Source organism: Equus przewalskii, chromosome 12 (genome assembly GCF_037783145.1).
Source record: "Equus przewalskii isolate Varuska chromosome 12, EquPr2, whole genome shotgun sequence".
Lineage (NCBI taxonomy): Eukaryota > Metazoa > Chordata > Mammalia > Perissodactyla > Equidae > Equus > Equus przewalskii.
This window is the reverse complement of record NC_091842.1, coordinates 6,762,729-6,787,620: the sequence shown is the minus strand read 5'-3', so window position 1 is coordinate 6,787,620 and position 24,892 is coordinate 6,762,729. Positions and strand designations below refer to the sequence as shown.

At 42.3% G+C, this 24,892-nt stretch overlaps 1 protein-coding gene across 32 annotated transcripts; it reads right to left on the bottom strand.

Annotated features, from left to right (window-relative positions):
• Positions 1-3,847: 3,847 nt before the first annotated feature.
• ZKSCAN5 (zinc finger with KRAB and SCAN domains 5) lies at positions 3,848-24,029 on the bottom strand. 32 transcript variants are annotated; one of them, XM_070567523.1, is made up of 9 exons: positions 23,923-24,010; positions 22,159-22,675; positions 21,892-22,031; positions 20,004-20,130; positions 18,288-18,426; positions 14,044-14,126; positions 13,630-13,765; positions 8,382-8,990; positions 3,848-6,170 (listed from the first exon to the last, which is right to left on the bottom strand). In XM_070567523.1, exons 5-9 carry the CDS (start codon positions 18,391-18,393, stop codon positions 5,044-5,046), a joined length of 2,061 nt encoding a protein of 686 aa, XP_070423624.1. In that variant the 5' UTR covers positions 18,394-18,426; positions 20,004-20,130; positions 21,892-22,031; positions 22,159-22,675; positions 23,923-24,010; the 3' UTR covers positions 3,848-5,043. The 32 variants fall into 32 exon arrangements, with proteins under 32 accessions (XP_070423624.1, XP_070423626.1, XP_070423625.1 ...); XM_070567525.1 differs by lacking the exon at positions 20,004-20,130 and having other exon boundaries at positions 22,159-22,672; positions 23,923-23,995; XM_070567524.1 differs by lacking the exon at positions 20,004-20,130 and having other exon boundaries at positions 23,823-23,972.
• Between the last annotated feature and the right edge of the window lie 863 nt (positions 24,030-24,892).

Sequence of the window (24,892 nt, the reverse complement as noted above, 5' to 3'; positions counted from 1 at the left end):
GGAGAGTATAAATACCCATAGAAATACATAAGAAAAAAGATACTCCACATACTGCAGAAAAAGAACTCAGGCTCGGAGCTGAGCACATCAGGGTCATAACCTTGACTCCAGTTCTCACTGCCTATCTGACCATGGACAATTTATTAACTTTCTGAGGCTCAGATTGCCCAACTGTAAAACTGAGATACACTCAAGTCGTTGCTGTAAATACATGGTAAGCCATGTGTTATGGACTGAATTGTGTCCTCTCGAAATTCATACATTGAAACCCTAACCCCTAGTGTGATTGTATTTGGAGACAGGGCCTTTAAGGAATTAATTAAGGTTAAATGAGGTCACAAGGGTGGGGCCCCACATGGTTGGGACTAGTGTCCTTATAAGAAGAGTAAGTGACACTAGGAGTGCACATGCTCAAAGGAAAGGCCATGTGAGGACACAGCCAGAAGGCAGTCCTCTTCAAGCCAAGGAGAGAGGGCTCAGGAGAAGCCCAACCCTGCAGACACCTTGATCCCTGATTTCCAGCCTCCAGAATGGTGAGAAAATAGACTTCTGTTGTTTAAGCCCTCAGTCTGTGGCATTTTGATATGGCAGCGAAGCAGACTAATACACCATGTAAGGTACTTAGCACAGAAATAAGCGCATAATCAGGTGCACAACAAATGTAACTTTTTTCTCTTAGAATCAAGGTTATCCTATAGTCCCAACAGTTTGTCAAGGTTATTTATCTAGACCTAGTGATGGGTTTGTGCTAATTCAGTCATATTCTCTCCTAGTCGCCCTCATGATCAGTGATAAATATTTGTAATATTTTCAGCCAAACATAAAACACAGCAGTTGCAGTTACCATTTTACATCAAACTCATGATTTATCATGCTCATCATTCTACCTCTGTCAGAGGTACCAAGGGACAGACGTGTTGTGAAGACGTAAAACTGTCGTTGACGTCAGTTCCAAAACACACTAGTTCCTCCTCTTTGGTGCTCACGCTTGAATATCTCTAATTTTTTATCTGCTATGTTTTCTGTATCTCTGTAGGTACTTCATTAGTTTACTACCCATGGAGCAAGTGTACTTCTGATAATAATTTACCTTATCTCATGCTGATTTTAACGAGCTTCTCTTAGTTCTGCTATCAGTGATTTGACAGGTTCAAATCTGCGACCACCCTAATTTTTGTAGCTTCTTTTTTTCTGGAACATCTCTAGGTTGTTCTTTCTTCCTGGATCCAAACCACCGGAGCTGCACTTTCTGGTAAGGTTTTCCTATGATTCTGTACAAGGGCAGAAAGATGCTAGCGCCTTGTTTTGTCTCCAGTCTTTCTTAATCGACCCCATCATTTAGGTTAAGTCAAAGCACAAAGGTGGTTTGGGCAGGGGCAGACGGAACCAAGGGTGCGGGGCTTCTCTCTACACCCTACCGGGGCCAGATGCTAGGGACAGTGACCATGTATCTCGTGTCCCCACCGCCACCCGCAGACGGGAACTCAGAAGGCCTGGGTCGCCCGGGCAGAGAGACAACGAGCCGAAAATCAGACGTTCAAGACAAACACAAGTCCTGGAAAACCTACCGGAAGTGCGTCACAGCCCCTCCCCCCCCTCAGTGTTCTCTAGGAATCCAGGAGGTCTCGCCGTCTCGGTGGTTCCCTGGGCCTTCCTAAATCTAAGGGGTATTTAACCTCCTCCTTCAGTCAGGAGAAAAGAGAAAGGTTTAGAAGCAGCTCCTTACCAATAAGATAGAAATAAGGGACTAATGGAAAATCTAGCCTTCTGGGTGGAGGTGCAGGGCACAAGTTTTGAGAACCAGCACATGGTGTTTCTAATTGTTCCTTCTGCAGGGAGAGGACCCCAAGCTAATGACTGGGTCGCACACAGATGGCTCCGGTACTTTTGTAAAAACAACAAAAACTTTTGATAGATTTAACCACAGGCTTCCTCCCTGCCCCAGTAGCGTAGCAAACATTTCTATCGAATTCAACATGCTCCGTGCACCCATTTATTGATGTAATTGGAAAGTAGACTCTACTGTTCTGTTCCTTTTTTGCTTTTATTCCTTTCCAACATTTTAATGTTAAAAAGGATAAGGAAGAAGCGTCTTGAGCGAACAAATCTTGCTCTAACTTAACCAAACTTGAGGAAACAAAATACAACCGTAATGTTTTGTTTCCCTTTCCTTTTGGAGGTTGGGAAGGGCAGGCAACGATGGATGTGGTGACTGAATGGCAGCAAAAAACTTTTCAGTCAAATGTTCAAATCGTAAAACTGTCAACTTTTTTCCTGCAACGAGGAGCAATGAGAGAAAGATGGAAAACTACAGATCAATGTCGTTTTCAGCAGAGAAAGAAGATTCTGGCAAGCAGAGCTTTTTAACATGGAAGAGGCTGCGTTGGGAGGCAATGAACTCCTCATCACTGGGAGAGGTTCATGCAGAAACTGGATAATCAGCTGCCAGAATGTCTTCTCCAGTTCAACACAATTAAGCACTTGTTACATGCACCGGCCTATAGACTGAAAGGGGATTCCTCCATTGAGTGGGAGGTTGGGTTTGATAATCCCACAGGACCCATTACAATTCAAAGATTCTCTAATTGAATGATTTTATCACATCTTGGATCAAAACTGTTTTTCACACAGATGACAAGAACAGAGTTTCACCGCTTTATAATGTTTGATGTTTAATAATATAAGACATAGTTTTAAGAGCTCAGCTTTTGGAGGCAGTGATCTGAGTTCAGATGCTGGTTCTGCCACATATGGGCTATGTGACTTTGAGCAAATGAATGAACTAATCTGAACCTCAGTTTTTCCCAACTGTAAGATGAGGGTGCTAATACTTGAAACCAGCTCATAATGCAGTGAGGATTAAGTGAGATGATCTACATAAAGTGCTTAGCATGATGTTTAGAACATGGTAAATGCTCAATAAACATTACCACCAGGCTTTATTGAAGTGTCATTCTCAACTAAGTCTTACACCTGACCTTTAGCTCTGTGATTCTGTTTGCAGGAGACAAGAGTCTCCATAAATGCCAACAAGGAGGGCCTCTGACACACACATTTTGCATTAAGTTGGTGGTTATCCGTCCTGTGTCATTTTTCTCTCTTCAAGCAATCAATAGCTTTCACCAAGAGCCACCCAATTCCGAATCCTTATATTATTTCCATTTTTTCCCCAAACCATACCGAAGTCAGTATATCCACCTGTATCCCATCCCAGTTCACCACAGTGAATGTGTCACAATTGAACAGCCACCACAAGCCAGGGACTACCAATACTCCACCCACCATCAGTGACAGGGTCCTCACTGCCTCGTGGAGAGTGGCCAACTCCACAATCCATTCTTACAGTCAGCCTGCTAGGATCAATGATGGCACCAAATGTCTTAGATTGGGTTCCCTAAAGCAGAGCCTGAGACAGGGATTCAAAGCCATGAGACTTGCTGAGGGCATGCACTTTAGGAAACGTCATTACAGGAGGAAATGAAGCAAGATAGAGACGGTCATAGCCGAGAAGACATGTAGTCTGGTAAAGTCTAGCCTCAGCCTGATGCACAAAGGGAGGGTTCTGGAGCATAAAGTGTACCAGTTCCGCCCCCCGCCCCCCGGCCTTGAGACGAGTGAATCAGCCTTTTGTACCTCATATCAATCAGTCATTCGCTGGGGGGTGAGGAGGACAGGTAACTCCTAGGTGAAGCACTTCCCATCATCTGTGGGCAATTCCCCAGTCTCTGGAGAAGAGGGAGAGCTCTGAGCTCTTAGCAGACAAAACTCAGAGCAACTGGGGGACAGATGTGCCAGCGTAGTAACGAGGATCTGGACAGCATACCAGTGTACAACACACACAATCAACAAGTATTTATTGGGTGTTTATTTAAGTCAGGCAGTCAACAGAAGCAGGACTTCAGCAGAGCCCAAAAGCACTCTTTCCTTCTCTCTAGCAAACCAAGTTAACCCTCTTTTCCATGTCATCTTCTTTCCCCCACAAATCCTACCCAGACCTTCGCACAAGCCAGGCCAAACCAGACCATGTCTTCCCTGCTCCGAATTACTGTTTACCCTCAAATCCAGCTGCAACTCAAACTGAAATTCATTCTATGAGCCATTATCCTAGGGGGGGCTCTATCTCCAGGCACTGCAAACTGGAACTCACACTGCTTGGACCACAATTAGTCCAATTCCTTCTCTGGACGTAGCTGCGCTCATTCTTGTGGGTCCACAGTAGTTTGGCCTGTCTTCTCTTCTCTGTTCCCCTAAGGCCCCTATCCCCTCAACTCAAGATGCCACTGACCAACACCGCTTCTCCCGAATTTACAAACTTGACTCCTCTTTCTACCAGCTAACCTTGGTGCTAGTAGAATCAAAACAAAATGAAACAAAAAGGCAGAGACGGTTTCCTGGAGAAGTTGTAGATTGAATAAGGCAGCAGGAACACATACCATCCAGCCTCTGAATGCCAATTTTGCCAAAACATAAATACCTTAAGTCCATTTCTTTTCAAAGGGTTTAATACTCAAGATGGGAACAATGACTGGAACATTCTAGTGGCTGGGGTAATCATTTCTAGAAAATGTTCATTGCTGAGGTACCAAAACAGATATCATGCCAAAGAGTTCTCTCTCTCTTTCTCTGTGCTCTTCCCTGAATAGATAGGCCATCAAACAAGGCAGAAACCCCAAATCAAGTTGATCTCTACTGCATTTATGACGCTTTTCCCAGTATTAATGTTCTGAGATTCAAAGGAAGAATGAGTGCCATCTGAAGGCTTTCCTTCATCCTCCATATCCGTAGGTTGTCTTTTTATCTAGATTCTCAAGCATGAAGATGCTAACGAAAGCATTTCTTGATGGGAAAAGCAAACAGATATCTATCTATTGTGGATTCTCCAGTGTTCCTAAGTTCTAATGGAAGGACTTCAACACATCTGTAGGTTTGATGGTTAAGGTGGAGAAAAGCCTGAAGTTGGTATTACATTCATAACAGGAGTAGGGTTTCTCTTCAGGAAGGTTTCTCTAAAATTGCGTAAGAGATGTCCTACAATATAAACATCTATACGCTTAAGGTATTTATGGGATCTGTCCTCTCATGACTTCTCAGATGTTTAAAGAGGCTACAACTCCAACTGAAACTCATCCCACATTCTTTACATTGAAAGGGTTTCTCACCGGTATGGATTCTCTGATGTTGATTAAGATGTGACTTCAGAGTGAAGCCTCGGCCACATTCATTACATTGATGGGATTTCATGTTGGAATAGGTTTTTTGATATTGTTTTACGTGGGAACACTGGCCAACATTTTCTCTACACAGATCGCATTTATAGGTTTTCTCTGCAGTATGAGTTCTGTAATGCTGAATAAGGTCTGAACTATAACCAAAGGCTTTGCCACATATATCACACTTATAAGGCTGCTCTTGTAACTCAATCTTCTTATCTTCAATCACTGTTAAGTTCCAACTATATGCTTCCTCACAAATGCCATTTTTTTCATTTTTCTGACCCATGTGGAGCACCTGATGTTCAATTAGGCTAACATACTGAAAAAAGATTTCTCCACATTCATGGCACTGATGGGATTTCTCTCTAGAATGGAGTCTCAGATGCCCGGCCAGGTGTGAACGCCTCCCAAAGCCTTTCCCACACTCGTTACACTTAAAGGGTCTCTCCCCACTGTGCACACTCTGATGCTGAACAAGATGGGACCTCACTCTAAATGCTTTCCCACATAAATGACAAGTATAGGGTTTTTCACCAGTGTGGACTCGCTGATGCTGAGTTAGGTGCACACGTTGATTGTAGCTTTTCCCACATTCATCACACCTAAAGGGTTTCTCTCCAGTGTGTATTCGTTGATGTTGAATAAGATGTGCACTCTGAATAAAGCTTTTTCCACATTCATTACATTTATGCGGTCTCTCTCCTGCAGAAGATTTTTTGTGGACATATGTGACATCACTGAAATTTGTCCTCTTTGAAGAAGGTTGTCCTAGTATCTCTTTCATGGGCATTCCCTGCTTTCTATCCAACTTGCCTTGCTGTTCACAGCCTTCTCCAAAATCTTGACCTTGAGACACATTTCTTTGGATTTTTCCTGAGAGTTCCATGTCTGCTTCTGAAAATTCTAAAATTTTCTTCTTAACATTCAATTTCGTATTCTTACTTCTTTTGTCACTGCCTGAAAAAATAAAGAGGAAATGCAAATGTCATCAGTTCTTTTACAGAAGAAAAATAAACTGTCAGGAAAAAGAGGATAATCAGAGGAAACTATGATGCAATAGGAGTAACAAAGGGGGCTGCATGTATGTCCTTGATGCCAGCATGAACAAAAAGAAGCTTTAGGTATTTGTGTCCAGTGAAGAGAACAAGACAAAGAAGAGGCTTGATCAGAAGGGTGGTGAGAATGACTGAGGCTAGGCAGTCACAGGGAGAAGCAAAACACTTTTATTATATACGAAGGAGAGAAAGGAGTTCTGATGTGGGAGAGGATGTAGGATATGTGGCGGGGAGCGTTACCCCAACATGAGTTAGACAGACAGAATGAGACCGACCAGAAATACACAACTGGGTGGTGAGAACTGACATAAAGTGGAAGAATGGGAAGCAAAGGATTATGAAGGGGCTATGAAGTCAGAAGAACACCCGATTAGGAGGTGGGAAAAAGAGAAATGAGCCAGTAAAATATATTGTCAAGAGGGTGGGTGATGTCTCAACCCCCACTCTCTTCACCCTTAGTGGACACTCTAGCTTCCGTTTCCCGCCCACAGCACTGGGTACTTCCCCTTTGGGAATGCTCATCACCTTCAGTATCTGCTACTCCCAGCAGACCCAGCTCCATGAGGGCATGAACTGTATCTGTTCTGTTTGCTGCTCTATCCCAAGCACCTCGCACTAGAGGCTCTCAATAAATACAGCTGGATGAGCACACAACGTACGCCTCCTTTGACCCAGAAATATGGGGGGAGGTAGGTCATAAGAACAATCAGTCAATAACCTAGTCATAAGAACAATTGCCGGGAAGATATAAAAGAAAAGGTACTATTTTAAAGCAGTTGCTTTCCAAATCAAGAGTGCTAGCAGATGGATTTCCCTAACGAGGCAGCCACCAAGTAGAATGGGGCAGACCTGGTGAGGAGATAGCTCAGCTCAACCCAGATTTAAGGGCACTATGCACTTCATAAACTTCTATGCTATGATGTAAGAGGTGACAGTGGCTGTTAATGTGAATGACAAGTAGCTGGGTTTGGGGACATCAAAGGCATAATTTAAAAATAAAAACTTTGGCCAGGCTTAGAGTTTTCTGAAGACTATGAATGACAGCCTCTAAGTTCACAGCAGTTTATGGTGATCTTATCCTTATACAAGTCACTTGATGGATAAACAAATAAGCAAACAAACAGGAAAATGACTCAACCTTATTCATAACCAACTTACTGAAAATGGATATAGCAAAGAATTCTCTTTTGCTTACTCAATTTGTTATAAAAAACTTTTGATGACCCTGGAAGAAATTTAGTACAACTGATACTCTCACATGTGGTATGATTGTTTTAAAAAGCAATTTGACAACGTGTATCAAGAGCCATAAAAATGCTTTTGGCTTTATCATCCACTAATCCCACTTCTGGGCATCTATTATAAGGAAATAATCCTAAATACATACAGAAAAAGGCATAAGCGCAGTTATCAGGACAAAAGAGAAAAAATGAGAAGTTCAACTGGGAAACAGCTGAGTAAATTATGATGTCTCCATACAATGGCAGGTGGTCAAAAACAAAAAATAGGAGGTCCAAGCAACACCGGAAAATGTATACGTCTAATATTTAATTGTACCCTATGAGTATACCTATATAAAAATAGGCTTATGAAGATAGAAAGAAATACACCAAATAATAATTTATTAGTTGGGATGGTAGGAGTATGAGTGATTTTTTTCTCCCACTTTCTTTCCTCCAAACTTCCTGTACTACTATTTTATCATTTTAAAATAAGTGAAATAACTAAATTGGGAGAAGGGGGAAGAGGGAAAGAACCATGTAAGAGAACCAAAATCCTCATTTATTACAACAGAAAGTCAATCAGTAATGTCTAAAATTGATGAGTCAAGCAATAGCAGTATTATTTAAAAATATAGAATTACCAGAAGAAACAAGTAAGAACTGAAAGCAGGTACCTCTGGGGAAAGGGAAGCTGTGGGGATGGTGGAGAGAGCATAGGGTTTTGCCTACTAATTTGAAAATTAATTAAAGTATAAATAATAATAAAATAGACTGTCATCTTTGCCCCTCCCTACTGCTCCAATATCACAACCCATCTGTCCTATTGTTCTAAGCTAATAAAATAATGTCTGCCTCCACTGATTCTCCAAATACAAACTCCTGACACATACATCTTTGGGATTTCTCTCGGAAGTGGCGCTTCAGGTGCTCAATCAGATGGGAGTGCCGACTGAAGTTTTTCCCGCATTCGGTACATCCGTAGGGTCTCTCTCCGCTGTGCACACTATGATGCTGGACGAGGTGGGAGCTCACGCGGAAGGCTTTTCCACACACCTGACATTTATAGGGTTTCTCACCAGTATGGACCCGCTGATGCTGAGTAAGGTGCACACGCTGATTATAGCTTTTCCCGCATTCACCACACTTAAATGGTTTTTCTCCGGTGTGGATTCGCCGATGTTGAATGAAGTTTGAGGCTTGAAGGAAAAATTTACCACAATCATTACATTTGTGGCCTCTTTCGCCATTTGTGTTTTGCTTACGATTAATGTCTGTGATGGCACCAAGATCTCTTTTCTGGGAAGGGTTCTGCCTTGACTTCCCCACAGTGGGGTTTACCTGCCACCTTTCTACCATGTCGTGAAGGTCACTAACTTCTCCAAACTCCTGACTCTGGGGAACATTTCTTTCAGTGCCGCCTGATGTCATCCAGTGCGATTCGGCTTCATCAGAAATCTGCTTTACTATGAGTTCCATATTGTCACTCCTGGACTCATAATCTGAAATAATAGAAGGGAAAGAGAAAAATTAGCTACTCCCTGGACTAGAAGAAAGAAAATGACTGAGGGATACAGGATGATTAAATCAAACCAACATGTGCTAGCAATGCATGAGTCTGGAAAATCATTTGCAAAAAGACTTCACAATACAGGACGGGAGAAAGAATATTTAAGCAGGGAACTGAGACAGGTTAGGGAAGAAAGAGCTGGCAAGAATGCTTCAAAGGGATGAGACTGGGAGAGCAGTCACTATGCTTAATGAAGATGATATCCTCTTGGTATGGTACTTACATATGGTACCTTTTTGTGAATACCTGTGCAATGTTCACTATTCTTAATAAAATTTGTTAATGGGTTATGCAGCTAACCCAGTTTTTGCCTCCCTCTTCCTGTTTATTCAGAGCCTGAAGAAGAAAGAGGATCTTTCTAGCTTTTTAAATCCCCAAAGAATCTCGGTTTGGTATGAATTAGTCTAAAGGAAAAAAAGGCATTCTCTCTAAACCCAGACAAGAGGCTACTACTGTCAAGAGCTGGCCTAACACTCAACAGTCACTGATGAATACAGAGGTTTAAGAGACTGCATTCAGTTCCCTTGTAACTGGATCAGCAAGATATATTTCACTCAAAACACTGACACTTAATACAGTTTGCAGAGACAAATCTTCAAGTTAAAAAAAATAGGGAATATTATTTTTTAAATGCTAGACAGATACATCACGGCCTATTGAGAACTTTCTAATAAGATCTTTTTGTAAAAAGCAAAGTTGTTTTCAAATATTACATAATAATGATAATAAGAGCTAACATTTGCTGAGTGTGTACTATGGACCAGGCTCTACGCCTGGAAGCGCTTTATGATTTCACGGCATTTAATCCTTACAAGGACCCTTTGAGGCAGATACTATTACTATCCTTTTTTGAGAAGTTAAAATTTGTGTACCATGAAGACAACTCTAATTTTAATTTGTAACTATTTCTACTTAATTCTCTTCCTAAAAAGACATTGTAACAGTGGAAACAAAAAAATCATCTCATAAAATGAGACTTGTTACCTGTTTTTTCCTCCCCCATTTAAGTAGGCAGGTAATCCCAGCCACCACAGTATTTTCTCTGCTATTCACATCTACTTATACTCACACATTTTATTCTTATTAGAAATCTCCATTTGACAAGTCAAACAAGCTCATGGCTTTCTTTCTCTGGGGGTGAACTTGAAAAAAATCAGATTAGCCCAGTGCACCTTGTTGGGACTAGAGACAACTAACCTTCTCCAGAGAAGGTGATGACACAGGTTGTCACTAGTTGGCATACAGATTCGCTTTGTCCCTCTTTCCCCGCCCCTTCACCATGTACACAACAAGCTTTCTGTTGATTCTCCTGGTTAATTTGTATATTTGACAGAGAACTGTGCTCCTTGCTCAATACAGTGCCCAGCTGCTTAGTAATACAGTGGGGTGGGGGGATGGGGTTACAAAAACACCCAATCAGGCAGATTTGGTGCTTCACAAATTCATGCTCTTCAACCTCACAGCGGCATTCTATGGTTGTAAGGTTGGCGAGTTTTCCCACTCATTTTTCCCAGCGGCTACATCAAAACATGTCCATCATGATCTCCAAGACATACCACTGTATTTAAAAATGCAATACTGTGTACAGCATACTATTTTTGCACGAACTTCTATATATGCAAAATATGTCTAGTGATACAATCAAGAAACTGGTAACAGTCACTGCCTCTGGGAGAGACTAGGAGACTGAGGACCAGGCACAGGTGACTCACTTTTCACCTTATACCCATTTACACTATTTGAGTATTTTTTACCATGTGCACACGTGACCTTTTTAAAACCAAAGTTCTCCACTGCACCCAACCTCTACTCCACCACCTACTCCATTACCTGCTCACTCTCAACAGGCAACTTGTCTCCTATTTCAGGAAAAGTCAAAGCTATTCAGACAAGAACTTGAACATCTGAAAACCACAACTATAAACTTGCTGGCAGCCTTATTCTTTCATTCTCCCCTCGTCTCACAGTGGAAGAGGGCAATCTCCCTAATCAAGGTCAATCCTTCCTCCTGGACCCTGGATGTCACCACACCATCCTGTTTTCCAGGGACCTCCTTACAACAATTATCCGCTCTTCCTTGCCCTAACATTTCAAACTCACTCTCTACTAGCTCATTTCCAGCAGCATTTAAGTATGCTTAAAATTTCTCCCACTAAATAAAAGAACATACTGAAATAATCCATCCTTCTAAGCCATGCACTCTTTCAGTGACCAGCCCTCTTTCTCTAACCCTTCACAGGTAAGGTTCTTGAAAGTTTACTCTAAGAGCTTTCTCAAATTCAAATTTCTCAAATTCAAAGAGAAGATGCTCTCCTTTGCAACCTTCAATGAAACTGTCTCTTGTATCCAAACGTCCCAGTCACGCCAAACAAACAGCTGTCTCCAAGATTCCTTTTTTTATTTCTCATTTCTAAATTTGAAGGATATTTTTTAAATCTTGACCTTTTCTGATGCTGTGAGGAACCCAAAGGCATGAAAATAATCTAATGTGGCCTTCCCAGAGAAGTTAAGAAGGCAGTAACCACTGAACATATATAGAAGAGTATACTGAAGATGATGTAAAGAGATGAGTAATGAGAAAAAAAATCAGAAAGAAGGAATTTAAAACTGCTTAGAGAATGGTATAGAAAAGAACTGTGCCAACGGCCAACAGGCACATGAAAAGATGTTCATCATCACTAACTATTAGGGAAATGCAAATCAAAACTACAATGAGATATCACCTCATACCCGTCAGAATGGCCATTATTAAAAAGACAAGAAATAACAAGTGTTGGAGAAGATGTGGAGCAAAGGGAAACCTCATACACTGTTGGTGGGAAAGTAAATTGGTGCAGCCACTATGGAAAATAGTATGGAGATTCCTTAAAAATTAAGAATAGAGCCACCAGATCTAGCTATTCCACCTCTGGGTATTTATCCACAGAATACAAAAGCACTAATTCAAAAAGATATACACACCCCTATGTTCATTGCACCATTATATACAATAGCCAAGATATGGAAACAACCCAAGTGGCCATCAATGGAATACTACTCAGCCACAAAAAGGATGGAATTTTGCCATTTGCAACAACATGGACAGATTTTGAGGGTATTTTGCTAAGTGAAATAAGTCAAGATGGAGAAAGATAATACTGTATGATTTCACTCATAAGTGGAAGATAAAAACAACAACAACAGCAAACAAACACACAGACACAGAGAACAGATTGGTGGTTACCAGAGGGAAACAGGGGGTGGGGAGAGGGCAAAAGGGGTAAAGGGGGACATCTGTACAGTGACGGACGGAAACTAGACTTTTGGTGGTGAACACAATATAGTGTATACAGAAGTTGAAATATAATGATGTACACCTGAAATCTATATAATGTTATAAACCAATGTTACCTCAATTAAAAAATAAACTGTGCCAATAACCTCTAACTCTGAAACCCATTAAATACCTGTAAAATAACTGAACGAGATTAAACAATACTAATAGACTCAAAATAGATAAGTGAGGTATTTGAAATTAATTTAAAAAGATAAAAAATTGGCATGAAATATGATATTTATACTATATAAATAATTCCTTGAGATGAAAGGCCACCACTAAGATCCCAATAGATAAACAAGCACAGGGCAGGTACAAATAAATCAAAGAAAAGGAAATACAAACGTATACCAATAGTAATAAAAGAAACGGAAAATCTAAAAGAGCAGCAGTCAATTTTACTTTTTAAATAAGAACCTGCGAGTGAACCAAAACCCTTAGACATGTAAACTGGTATAATGCTTTTAAAAAGAAATGTGGCATTACACATGTATTTCATCTAAAGTCTACCAGTGCGCTTGACAGATAGTGCTTCTTCTGAAAGAATTCACTCAAAAGAAGCTGAAAGCCATAAGCTCCAAAATGTTTGCCACAGTGCTGAGATTTTAATAATTGTTCCAGGCAACAGGACCAAATACATATTAGTTTCCAGGATCATAACTTAGTTACCAATAGGTTCAAAACCTCATTTGGGGCACAAAATTTAAGAAGGGATGTGACATGCAAAATATGGTGGCAAGACAAACATCATAAAATCACGATCTAAGAACGATAATGGAGTGAACAACTAGCCATCCGTGCACTAGAAGAATGGAAAAGAATTAATGCTATTGAGATATTGTGATAACTACTATAACAAAGTTATTCAGCAAAGTCTGAGATGCTTTCACAAATGAGAATTACTCCGTTAAGAATTACTCAATTTGTCAAGGAATAGAGGTCTATGAATATGATGAATTTATTAAAATCCAAACCAGTTAGTTTTAAGTGCTTTTAAAGTGGTATACAGAGAACATATGCTGGATTTTGAATACTATCCCCCAAGCATGATCGGTTTTCAATCATACCCTTATTATGATAGAAATAATCAGAATAAGCTGAATAAGAAAAAAAAAGAAGGCTGACTTACTCTTTCACAGAAAAAAATAAGCAAAGTCATAGCAATTAAAACACACATGCTTTTATAGGCTGTGCTAGAAATACTCTTTAAAACAAAATTAAGATATCCTAATCCATGCAGATGAAATATTCTTACCCATAGAAGTAATACTCCCATAATTCTCCTTTCTGTCGTCCCTATAGAGGGACTTCTGGGTCTGGTCCAAATGTCCCCATTCCTCCAGGATGAAGGATACAGCCACATCAGCCACATCTTCAATTTTCACCAACTTCTGAAACATGAGATCTCCACTAAATTCCCATTCCCTATGTTTACATTCAGAGTCAGAGGAAGAATTGGAAGCGTTAAGAAAGGAAACTGGAGAGACTATGCTTCAAAGAGGATGGGGCGGGGGGTACTGCATACAATGGAGAAAGACATTCTAGTAGAACCCAGGATGGGCCTGGTCTCCGGTGAAAGAGAACACCTGACAAAGATTCAGGATTAAGGCAACTACTTGTCCAAGAAGAGACATGGCTCCTCACTGCGGGCACAGGGACGTCAGCTCACCTGCGACCCAGCTGAGAGAAGTGAGGCTGTCAGCTCCTGGCTGTCCTTCAGGGGAAGGGAAGGAACTTGGAGAGCAGGAAGAGCTGAGGGGGGAGAAAAAGAGGTGTCAGTGAGAATATCTTTGCCCAGTTCCACCTGCCATCACGCTCTGCTTTTGCTCAAGAATGCACAATGGTGCCCTGCTGCATCAAGGCCAAATTGTTTGGCTCTCAAGACCCTCTACAATCTGGCCACTCCAAACCTCGCTATATTCATCCTTCCCCCCAAAAAACCCAGACTCCCTGCTTTGGTCAGGCTCATCCCTGCCGCTGACCTCAGATTGTGCTGTTCCCTATAAAGGATGTACTCTGCTCTGCCAAGATCAAATCCAGTTATCTCAAAGAATGACCAAAAGTCCCACATCTTCCAGGAAGCTGAAGTGCTGCCTAGAGCCCAGGGCTTCTCAAGCTTTAATGTGCAAACAAATCACCTGGAGGTCTTGGTACAGGGCAGATTCTGGCTCAGCAGTTCTGGGGTGGCTCCCATATTTTGCATTTCTAACAAGCTCCCAGGTGCTGCTGGTGCTGCTGCTCCTGGGATCACACTTTGATTAGCAAGGCCTTAGTCCACATTCTCTCCCTTCAAGGAACTACGATGGTTGCTTTATAGTCAGCCAATTAGCATGTATTATGTCTATTCTGTGTGTTCTAGGAATAGGCAGATAAAACAATTCTTGCCTTCAAAAACTTCACTGTCTAATAGGGAGGGCAGACATGTAAGCCTTTCCTACTTCCAGAACAGGGTAAAGAGTACTATAATTGAAGTTCACCCAAGTTCTTGTGGGAACACAGAGGCCAGGGCACCCACAGAAGGAAGAAGGGCAGGAAGAGCATCATGAAAGCCTTTCCACAGGCAGAGACTCTGGGAAGTAGGGGCAAGGTGGGGCAGGATGAGAGTGCTCTCCAGGCAGAGTGCACCGAGTGTGCAACACCTGGAGGGTCTGATCTCCAGATGCTGGTGACCATCTGACCTTCCTCTGTCACCTCTGCTTGTTCTTTGTCCATGATTCATGGTGCATCCAGATCTCACTGTCTATGTGTACCCTGACTTGGACTGATCCACCTGGTACTAACCTTTAACCTGATGGTTTAGACCTTGCTATGGTTTCCCCAGTCCTGGAGACATATGCGCCTGTGTAGCCTGCTTGTTTCCAAGGACTAGGAAGTAATGAGCAAGGACACAAAAAAGAGGAGACAATGGTTAGAGATGAAAGCCACAAATAGAGACAGGATCTGAAACCAGAAGTGTGCCTAAGAGTCAAAATAGGACTTGAAGAAAGGGATGGATGCAGTCTCTGAGCAAACGGTAATTTTGTTGGAATAAAGAAACTTGCTAGGGTCTGGCTAACATGGCAGAGAAGAGAAGCGGTATGTAGGAAGAGAAGAAAAGAGCAGCTTGATCTGAGGAGACTCTGAGAGCGAAGGAAAGATGACAGTGATTTAAGGAGGGCAGGATTCTGTGCTTGGGAGAACGTGGTGGGAAAGCAAAGCCAGGACAGCTCAAATTGGGGTAAAAGTGTAGATTTAGAGCTGGACTCCTCAGGTTAAAATCCCAGCTGTGCCACTTACTAGCTCTGTGATCCTGGACAAATTACTTAACTTTCCTAGGTCTCAGCTTTTTAATTTCTGACATTTTGTAATATTAGAAATTATCCTGATATCAACAGGATAACAATAGTATCCATTCCACTGGGTTAGTGTGAGCATTAACTCGTGGTAAGCCAGCCAGGTCTATGAGACACAATTTTGGATTTGGAGTTTCTTTTTTAGTTTTAATGGTATTACATGACTTTTATTCTTTTAGCAATCTTCTGAAGAACAAAAAGAAAACATTTTAGTATTACTAAAAAGTAGAATAAAATTCATTCTATCTTCAATTTCTATATAGATCCACTGGGCCCTTTTACAAATCTAGGTTACATTGTGGGATCTGAGTGATCTTATTTTTTCCCTCTATCTTGAATCATTTTTTTATTTCATCATCCCAGGAATTATTTCATTTATACTAATCAGTATTCAAAGATTATTACCAATGATACTACAAAAGACTAAAAAAATAAGAAAATGGGAGAATAAAGGAAATAGTTAGGATCATACACTAGTGAAATAAATCACCATTCTTCACTATTCTCAAAGTATTAAATGAACTACCCAGAGTACTGCCTCATTTTCAAGATGGTATAGGACTGCTGACATCTCCTGTTAGCTTTGTTGAAGTTTAGTTGAGAATTCAGAATTTTCATATCAGCAAAGAGAAGAAAATCTGCAGTGGAAGATGTTTCACTATCATCAGATGAATGAGAAGATGATGTAGAGACGAGAGTAACACACTCTCTAATGATGATGATGAAACTGAAAGTCTAAGGGAAACCTTGGGATGAATCTACAAATGACCATATCCTAGATGAATTCTCTCAAACGCAAGAATCAATGGTGAACACTGTATTTCTTATTTCCAAAAGGAAATAAGACATTTTCATCCAGTGAGTCATTCAATAGGAAGGAATTCATCACGCAATATTTTGCAACAAGATTCTGGACCATCCCATTTTGCTAAAAGGAAAGTATTGGTTTTGTTAAAGGGACAGTATTGTGTGACAGTATTCTGTCCTCTTTTATGTTTATATTATCAAAATGTAACTGATAGAGCCTTAATTAATTTTCACTATCCTTTGATTCTTCTGCAAATTATTCACAAACTGACTTAAAAATATTTAAAAAAATTTTTTTTTTCTTTTCTTAAAGATTGGCACCTGAGCTAACAACTGTGGCTGATTTTTTTTTTTTTTTTCTGCTTTATCTCCCCAAATCCCCACTGGTACATAGTTGTATATCTTAGTTGCAGGTCCTTCTAGTTGTGGCATATGGGACGCCGTCTCAACGCGGCCTGACGAGCGGTGTCATGTCCGCGCCCAGGATCCGAACCAGCGAAACCCTGGGTCACCACAGCAGAGCGCGCGAACTTAACCACTCGGCCATGGGGCCGGCCCCAATATAAAAAAAAAATTTTACAAGGACCCATTGGCCCCAGATGGTAAAAGATGAGGGTTAAATGAGTTCACACAGGTAAAGCCTGAGAACAGCTCCTGACACACAGTAAGCATCACATAAGTAATAGTTGCTGCTGCTGCCTCTGCTTTTGTTATCACCGCAGTGAAGGGAAAGCTGGGAAAGGTGACAGCCGTGGGGCATGTCAGGTGAAAGACCTGACCACTGAGGGGAGCCTCAAAGAAAGCCTGCAGCCAAACAGGAAAGGCAGGTTCCCCACTCCTTATCCACAGTTCTGAAATCCCAAAGGTCTCAACACCAAAGGGGTTTTGTCATTAAGTTAGACACTGACCTAATCTGACAGCAAAACCTGACCTGACCTGATATGAAGGTATTTAAAATTTCCATTGAAATCCACTTACTGAAAATATGCATACATTTCTCTGCCGACATAGTATCATGTGTGATCATGGGGTACCACCTCAAATCCTGCTGGTCATGAAATGTATGGACTATAAATCATGTTTATCTTACTAAACCTAAAAAATTCCAAATTCTAAAATATAGACAAATTTCAGAAAAAAATCTCAATTCTCTGATAGCAAGAGCTTCTGACTGGGGATTATAGACTTGTGGACATATATCATAACTAAGATACTCAGCTGTTCACTTTTTTCCTTGATGTAGCTAATACAAGTTAATAAAATTACGAGAGGGAGGGAGGGAAGGAAAGAGAGAGCAAATGTTCTCAAGGTCATTGAAGCACTGCTTCAAATAAGATTTCAAGGTGAATGACTGAGTAGCCAGAAACGAATGCAATTAGGAACTGGAGAGCTTTTTCTTACATAAGCATTAATATACCAAAATCTATGAGGTAGAGTTGGAAAACTGTTGCAAAACAATTGTGATTTTTGTGGATTTTTTAACAGTAAAAGATTTTTGTAGATCTTTTAACAGTCCCTGTACTTAGAGTTGCCATCATTTGCATTATGGCTTCTGAATACAACTGTGGTACAGTTCCAAGCCATCCTGTAAGTGGACCCTTCTCTTAACAACAGGGACTCAATTCCAAGTCCCCAGCCCTTCCCAACCTCCAGATGCTGCTGACCGCAGAGAGACTGCCGGGCCCAAGTCTCTCCCTTACAGACACTGCTTACCCACATGGTCAGGGTACCCACTCTTGAGCCATATCGGCTCCACTGAATCACAGGTCCTCACCATTTTCCTCCAGAAGATGAGGCTTCTGTGGCTCTTGTTCAGGCTGGGGGTCCACGGACAGGAGCTGGTGACTGAAGGACTCCTGCACAGCTCCAGGTGGCACCATCTTCTGAGGAAGGACTTCAGGACATGCCACAATCTAATAAGCACAACCACACGGATCAGCATAGTTAGAAGGCTATGAAAGAATCCAGTAAATTCACGTTAAACCTTCATTCATTCCTTTGCCAAATATTTAACGTGTGTCTACAATGAGCCAGGCACTATTAAACAGTGGCTTGATAAACATGGTTTACATCTAGTTGGAGAAGACTTCCATTAAATATATCAACACAAAAATAAATACATAACTACAAACCATGTCATATGTTAGGAGAAGAAAGTGGTGCCAAGAAACAGAACAGATGGGACTTACTTTAGATTGGCTGGCCAAGAAGGCTTCTCAGAGGAAGTTTCACTTAAGTAAAACTAAAGGATGAAAGAAGCCAGCCAGGAGAAAAGTAAGGAGTGTCCCAGGCAGAGAGAACGACATAAGCAAAGATCCTCAGATAGAAAGTGGGTGTTTGGCACAGTCAAGGAACCATAAGAAGGTTAATGTAGGTCAAGTTTAGCAAAGAGGGGAGAGAGGCCAGAAAGCAGGCTGGAAAGGTCAATACAGGACTCAGGAAGCCACACTCGGTTCCCTGGCAAACCAGGTTCAAGCAGGACAGACCAACACCAAGACCTGAGCCAGTTCATGTCCGGCATGTACAGTCCTTCATCATTCTGTTCCTGGCTCTTGCTCAACCCTAGGGTACACACAAATACTCTGCCACAACCACTCTACAACCTGCCTGTTCTGGAAGGCACTAGCTCAGCGGCATCCTAGCAGGTAATAAGATCCTGCACTGAGACAGAATTGCCATTCCCCCTCTCCCCCTCCCTTATGTTTCAAAGCACTTTAAATTTTAACCCTCCTAGTACTGGCAAAACATGGTACAGGAGTCACATTAGGAGGCAGCTGCAAAACAGTTGTGGCAAATATCACTCTGCATGGAAGTTTGTGTGTCCTTGTGGACCAGCTCAGAACAAGAGTTAAGAGGAGGCCAAGTATGTCAAAGGGCACCTGGGCGCCAAAGAAGCAGAGCAGCCCTTGGGACAGAGAAACCAAGGACGAGGGGTAAAGGATAAAGCCTGGGAACAGGCCTTGCCGGAGACAAGAACTGCCTGGAGATAAGTTGAGGAACAATGCTGGGGATACAGAAGGCAGGCAGAGAGAAAGGAAACACGGTAAGCTGTGGAGGCCCCTGAAAAAATTCCCTCTATGGGCCTCAAATCCCTGACTACCACTAAGAAATATTTTCCTCTGTGTCCCTTCCAAAAATGGGCTGCACATTACAATGAGAGAAGTAAATTTGTAATATCTGCTGTAAATCCTCTATTTTAAATACGTCTGTTGTTTTCAGCTATGCTTTTGGATATTTATTACTATAAAACAGTACGGACGAGTTTGTCCATTAGTGTCTCAAGTTAGGTTAAGAAAAGGAATAACCCGATGTCACCATGAATCTTTACTTCCTGTCCTGACAGAAGTGACAAAAAGGTTCAAACATTCCCGTCTGCAGGACAAGCATTGAGCACAGCTGCAGGGTCCCTCTGCTGCCCACCTGCATCCCGGAGTGAGCTAAACCAGCTGAAGAGCCTGAGAGTATTCTGCAATGTTCAAGGACCTCTTACCCAGAGGTGAAGAATAAGGAGGCTGTGGTGCCTTCCGCGGAAGTGCAATGGCTCTAAAGAATGAAGGAAATTCTCTACTAGCTTCAAACTCTCGCGGACCTAAGAAACCATCATTTTTGTTTCTTTGCTATAAAAAAAAAAATTAAAGTTTAACAGACTGTGAGCCTACAACAAGCAGAAAGTAGCAGGTCAGGTTATAAATGAGTAAGAAAGGACAAGAAGACGTAACAACACAAAAGCACCAATCCTCCCTAAATTAATACACAATTTAAAGCAATCTCAACAAAAATACCAAATAGGATTTTTGAGGTGGTAGAAACTAAACAAGTAATTCTAAAGTTTATAAAGAAAAAAGAAAACATCAAAAAAAAATTTAGAAGGAAGAAGGGTAGTCCTACCAAATACCAAAACATTTTACAGAGCTCAAATAATTAAAATACTGATACAGAGACAGTAAGATGAATAAAAAGGCCAGAAAAGGAGCCAAATACATGCAGAAATTTGCTATGGAATAGAGATGGTATTTTAATCAGAGAGTTAAGAAAAAGGGATTACTACAGAAGTTGCTGGGGCAACTAGATAGATAACTGGAAAAAAATAAAATTGTAACCATACCAAACACCCTACATCAAAATAAATTCTAGATGGAGCAATCATTTCAAAGTGTTAAAAAAAAATACCCACAATGGAGAAGAAACTATGAGAAAAGTTTCTCATAATATTGTAGCAGAGAAGGCCTTTCTAAGTATGGCACAAAACCCAGAACCCATAAAAGATTTTGAACAGATTGCATAAAAATTTTTTAAAACCTGCAAAGCTAAAATCTCCATAAGCAAAGACAGACAACAAACTGGAAAAATACCACTTGCAACTCAGATGACAGACATAGTGCTTATTTTTTCTAATAGTTAATAGTATAAACAGGTAATTCACAAAAAAAGGTAAACACATAGCTCTTTAAAATATATGCTGTGGTCAAACACTCATAATAAGAGAAATGAATATTAAAATGGCAGAGAAATGAAATATTGTATCTTTCGGACTGGCAATAATCAAGAAGTTTGATAACATTATGTTAACAGGCTGTAGGTAAAAAATTTCTCTCACACATTGCTGTTGGGAACATAAATTGCTATAACCTCTACAGAGGGCAATCTGTCAAAAGTTGTTTTTTTTTCCCTTTTTGAGGAAGATTAGCTCTGTGCTAACATCTGCCAGTCCTCCTCTTTTTGCTGAGGAAGACGGGCCCTGAGCTAACATCCGTGCCCATCTTCCTCTACTTTATACGTGGGACACCTATCACAGCATGGCTTGCCAAGCGGTGCCACGTCTGCACCCGGGATCCAAAGTGGCAAACCCTGGGCCTCTGAGAAGCTGAACGTGGGCACTTAACCGCTGCGCCACCAACCCAGCCCTCAACAGTTGTTAAAAGTACAAATGCATATGGTCTCTGAACCAACAATTTGACTCCTACAATTAATAATGTATGTAAAGGATATTCATTGCAGCGAAGTTTGTTACAGTAAAAATTCAGAAACAATCTAAAGGAACAATTTAAATGGCCTTCAAGCGGAGTTAAATAAATCATGGGCAGCCATACAACGGAATATAATGCAGTTTCAAAGAGTGACGCAGCTCTATTTGCACCAACACGGAACAAACCAAGACATAAGAAAAGAGCAAGAGGCAGAAGTGCACAGTGATTTAAAAACATTTGTTTTTTTTAAAGCATGGCCTACACATATAGGCTTACGTATACAGAATACAGGATACCTCAGTAAGGATATACAAGCATCCTGTCACAATGGTTGTCTCTGGTGAGGAGATCTAGGCAGCTGGGGAGTTAAGGATGGGAGGGAAACTTACTTTTCATTACAACCTTATGTACCTTTTGAATTTTGTATCATGTCATTCAAAAAATAAATACAGTAATTCTAAAACAAATAAAATCGCAGACTGTCTTCTCCAGGTTAACACACTGGATACTGCTTCTCTTTGCTGGAGTGGCAGGAAATCTCCACAGTGTACCTAATCCCAGGGGAACAAAAGAATATGAATGAAGCACCAGACCACTAACGATCTCACCCCTGCTCAGCAGCTCCTTAACTCTCTTCCTCTCCTTCCTCATTGCTCTAATGTCTCCTCACCCACTCACCTGTTGTCTGCGTTCCTCTAGTTCTCTCTGGATGTTTTCTACCACAGCCACAGCCTCTTCTCCGCTTTCCGGGTGATGTTCTCTCACCCAGGTCTGGAACTCTTCAGGCAGGATGGTCAGGAACTGCTCCAGCACCAGCAGCTCCAGGATCTGCTCCTTGGTGTGCAGCTCGGGCCTCAGCCATTCACAGCAGAGCACCCGCAGTTGGCTCAGCGCATCCCGGGGCCCCGATGCCTCATGGTACTGGAAGTGCTTGAAGCGCTGGTAAAAAGTCTCAAACATTGGTGGATTGTACTCCTGCATCCAAGTGCAGTCTTCTTCCTCCACCTTCACTATCAGAAGGTCTTGCTCTTGTGAAGTCTCAGCTGGAGGGTCTAAGTCTATACCTTCCCCAGATTCTGTCATTATCATTCCAACTCAGAGAGATGTCTCTCCAGGTTAGCTGTGTTACACTGATCGAATCTGTTTTCTGCTCTTTAAGATCTACTGAAGGACGCTTTCATTAGTGTGCAACCTACTGATATATTGAAAATCATTATTAGCAAAGATATGATAAAGGGGTCATCTATATTAAAAACGACCACTCAACAGAGTAATTTACTTGAAAATATGGATTACAAGACAGCCATCACTCCACCCATAAAACAACTACTAATAGAGAATATTTCCAACTTTTAAAAAATGTAAAGGAGAGCCATAAAAATCTGACATGAGGCGCAACCAAACACAATTTTAGTGATGAAGAACACTAAATGTCATATACAAAATAGGACAAGACTTACTAACTACTCCAGACGCAGCCGCTCCTTCTCTTTACCACAAGCCAAACGCAAGTCAAAACAGGGGTCAAAACACTACAATGGTCAAAATTGGTCCTGTCCTTCAGCCATAAGACCCTGACAGACCAACGGGAGACTTCATTGGCCCAGAAGAGAAACAGGGTTATAACTACAGATTTGGACCTGGATACCTCGAAATCGCCCCTGACCCCGAGACACGGGACCGGCCCGGTCAAGGTTAGAGACAGGACCCTCGTCCGGACACAAAGCCCACTGCCTTTCCTCAAAGCCCCAGTCCCGGCAAGCTCTCCTGGAAGACCAAGCTCCTGCAGCCAAGGCTGCGAAGATGGGTTTCTTCTTACAACCGAGAGAAAACCAAAGCCCACACTTCGCAACACTTCCTCGCCGGAAATAAGCAAGTCCAAGCTTTCCCTGTCCAACCCGGTTGGGCCATAAATCCCACCCCCGAGAGCACTTCCGAGGCCTCTCTAGGAATCCCGGAGGTCCTCGCCTCGCAGCGGGCGGGAGCGGCCCGCCCCAGGCCCCGCCCCCGGCCCCGCCCCCGAGACTGTGGGCCAATCGGCGGGGGGGTAGGGCGCCGGCCCGGGATCCACCTCCAGCAACTGGGCCGTTCCCAGCCCACAGAGCCGCAGGGTCAGCGTCACTAGAGCTGAGGAGAAAACGGAGCTCCGCTCTTCCCCGCCCCACCCCAAAGCCATTTAAACAGCCCGAGCTCCGCCCCTTTCCTTGGGGGGGGGGGCAGGGGCGGGGCCTCAGGTGTCTGGAGCGGTTGTTAAGGCAACAGTCGCTAGCCTCTGATTGGCCGCGGAACTTGCGCTTCCCCACCCCCAACGCTCTGGGCCCCAATTCGAAGTGGGTCCGTACCTTTCTGCGAACCCGCAACCCTCACTTTTCTTTAATTTGGGACCCTTCGGTTTCTTCACCTGAATCCTCCCCACTCCCCGAACCCCGTGTCCCGACACACCCGCCTCTCCACCGCCGCGGTCAGCTCACAGGGCCAACACATTTGACGTCACACCCGCGAGTCCCCGGAGCCTGCAACTCCCGAAACTATATCTCCCAGGAAGCCCCGCGCGGGACACGGCCGCTAGCCAATAGGGCCGCGGCTCTCTTCGCAGCCTCGGGCTCGCGGGCCTATCAGAATGCGGAAAGGCAGGAAGGCGTTTCCTCTAGTGCCTCCGCCTGGGAGGCTGTGAACGTCGGGGTCGGTTGTATTCCAGGCTGGTGAGGGTCGGGGCGGAAGCCTCGTGTTCCTGGGAAGAGAGGGGCGTCGTCTGTGCAAGCCTTCTCTAGCCAAGAGAGCCCATCTTTAATAATCTCTCATTTTTGTATCCGTTTACAAAGCTGTTCGACAGGCAGGACAAAAGTCACTATCGCCACTCTTTTACACATCGCGAAAATGAGGCTCGCCGACTCCGCTCTGAATCAAAAGGCGCAGATCCTTGGATACTCCGCGGGTTATGTTTTAGTGTATAGGATAAATTTCACTCAAATCAGGGATGGCGTTTTGAGAATGTCTTGCTAGCTCTGTGGTCTACCTTATGGAAATGAAGAAATTCAGAAAATTCCCTACTGTTTCCAAAGAGAGCTTTAGCTGGACACACTTAAACTGACACTGCGGTATGTTTGGTGCATTGTACTATTTTTTGGTTTCTCCTTTTACACTTAGAATTTTGCATAGTTTCACTTTTAAACATTGGGTCTTTATCCGTTCAAAATAATCTCGATGTATGGTGTTAAGTCTGGATCCAACGTTATCTTGTTCCAAATCGCTACCCAGTTGTCCCAACATTTACGAAAAAGTATGTCTTTATCCCCCGTTGCCTTTGTCGTGTAATAAATTCGCGTATGTTCTGTGGTCTATTTCTAGATTTTCTGTTGTTGCATTGTTCTATTTGTCTACGCATGTGATAATACCGTGCTGTTTTAATTTA

Excerpts from the sequence above, each read along its gene's own strand:
- ZKSCAN5 (XM_070567511.1), bottom strand. The coding sequence starts at position 22,569 with ATGATAATGACAGAATCTGGGGAAGGTATAGACTTAGACCCTCCAGCT. Across the intron at positions 18,427-22,158 it reads TAGAGGAACGCAGACAACAG|ATTGTGGCATGTCCTGAAGT; the intron begins GTGAGTGGGTGA and ends TGTGCTTATTAG. Across the intron at positions 13,766-14,043 it reads TTCTCTCAGCTGGGTCGCAG|AAGTTGGTGAAAATTGAAGA; the intron begins GTGAGCTGACGT and ends CTCATGTTTCAG.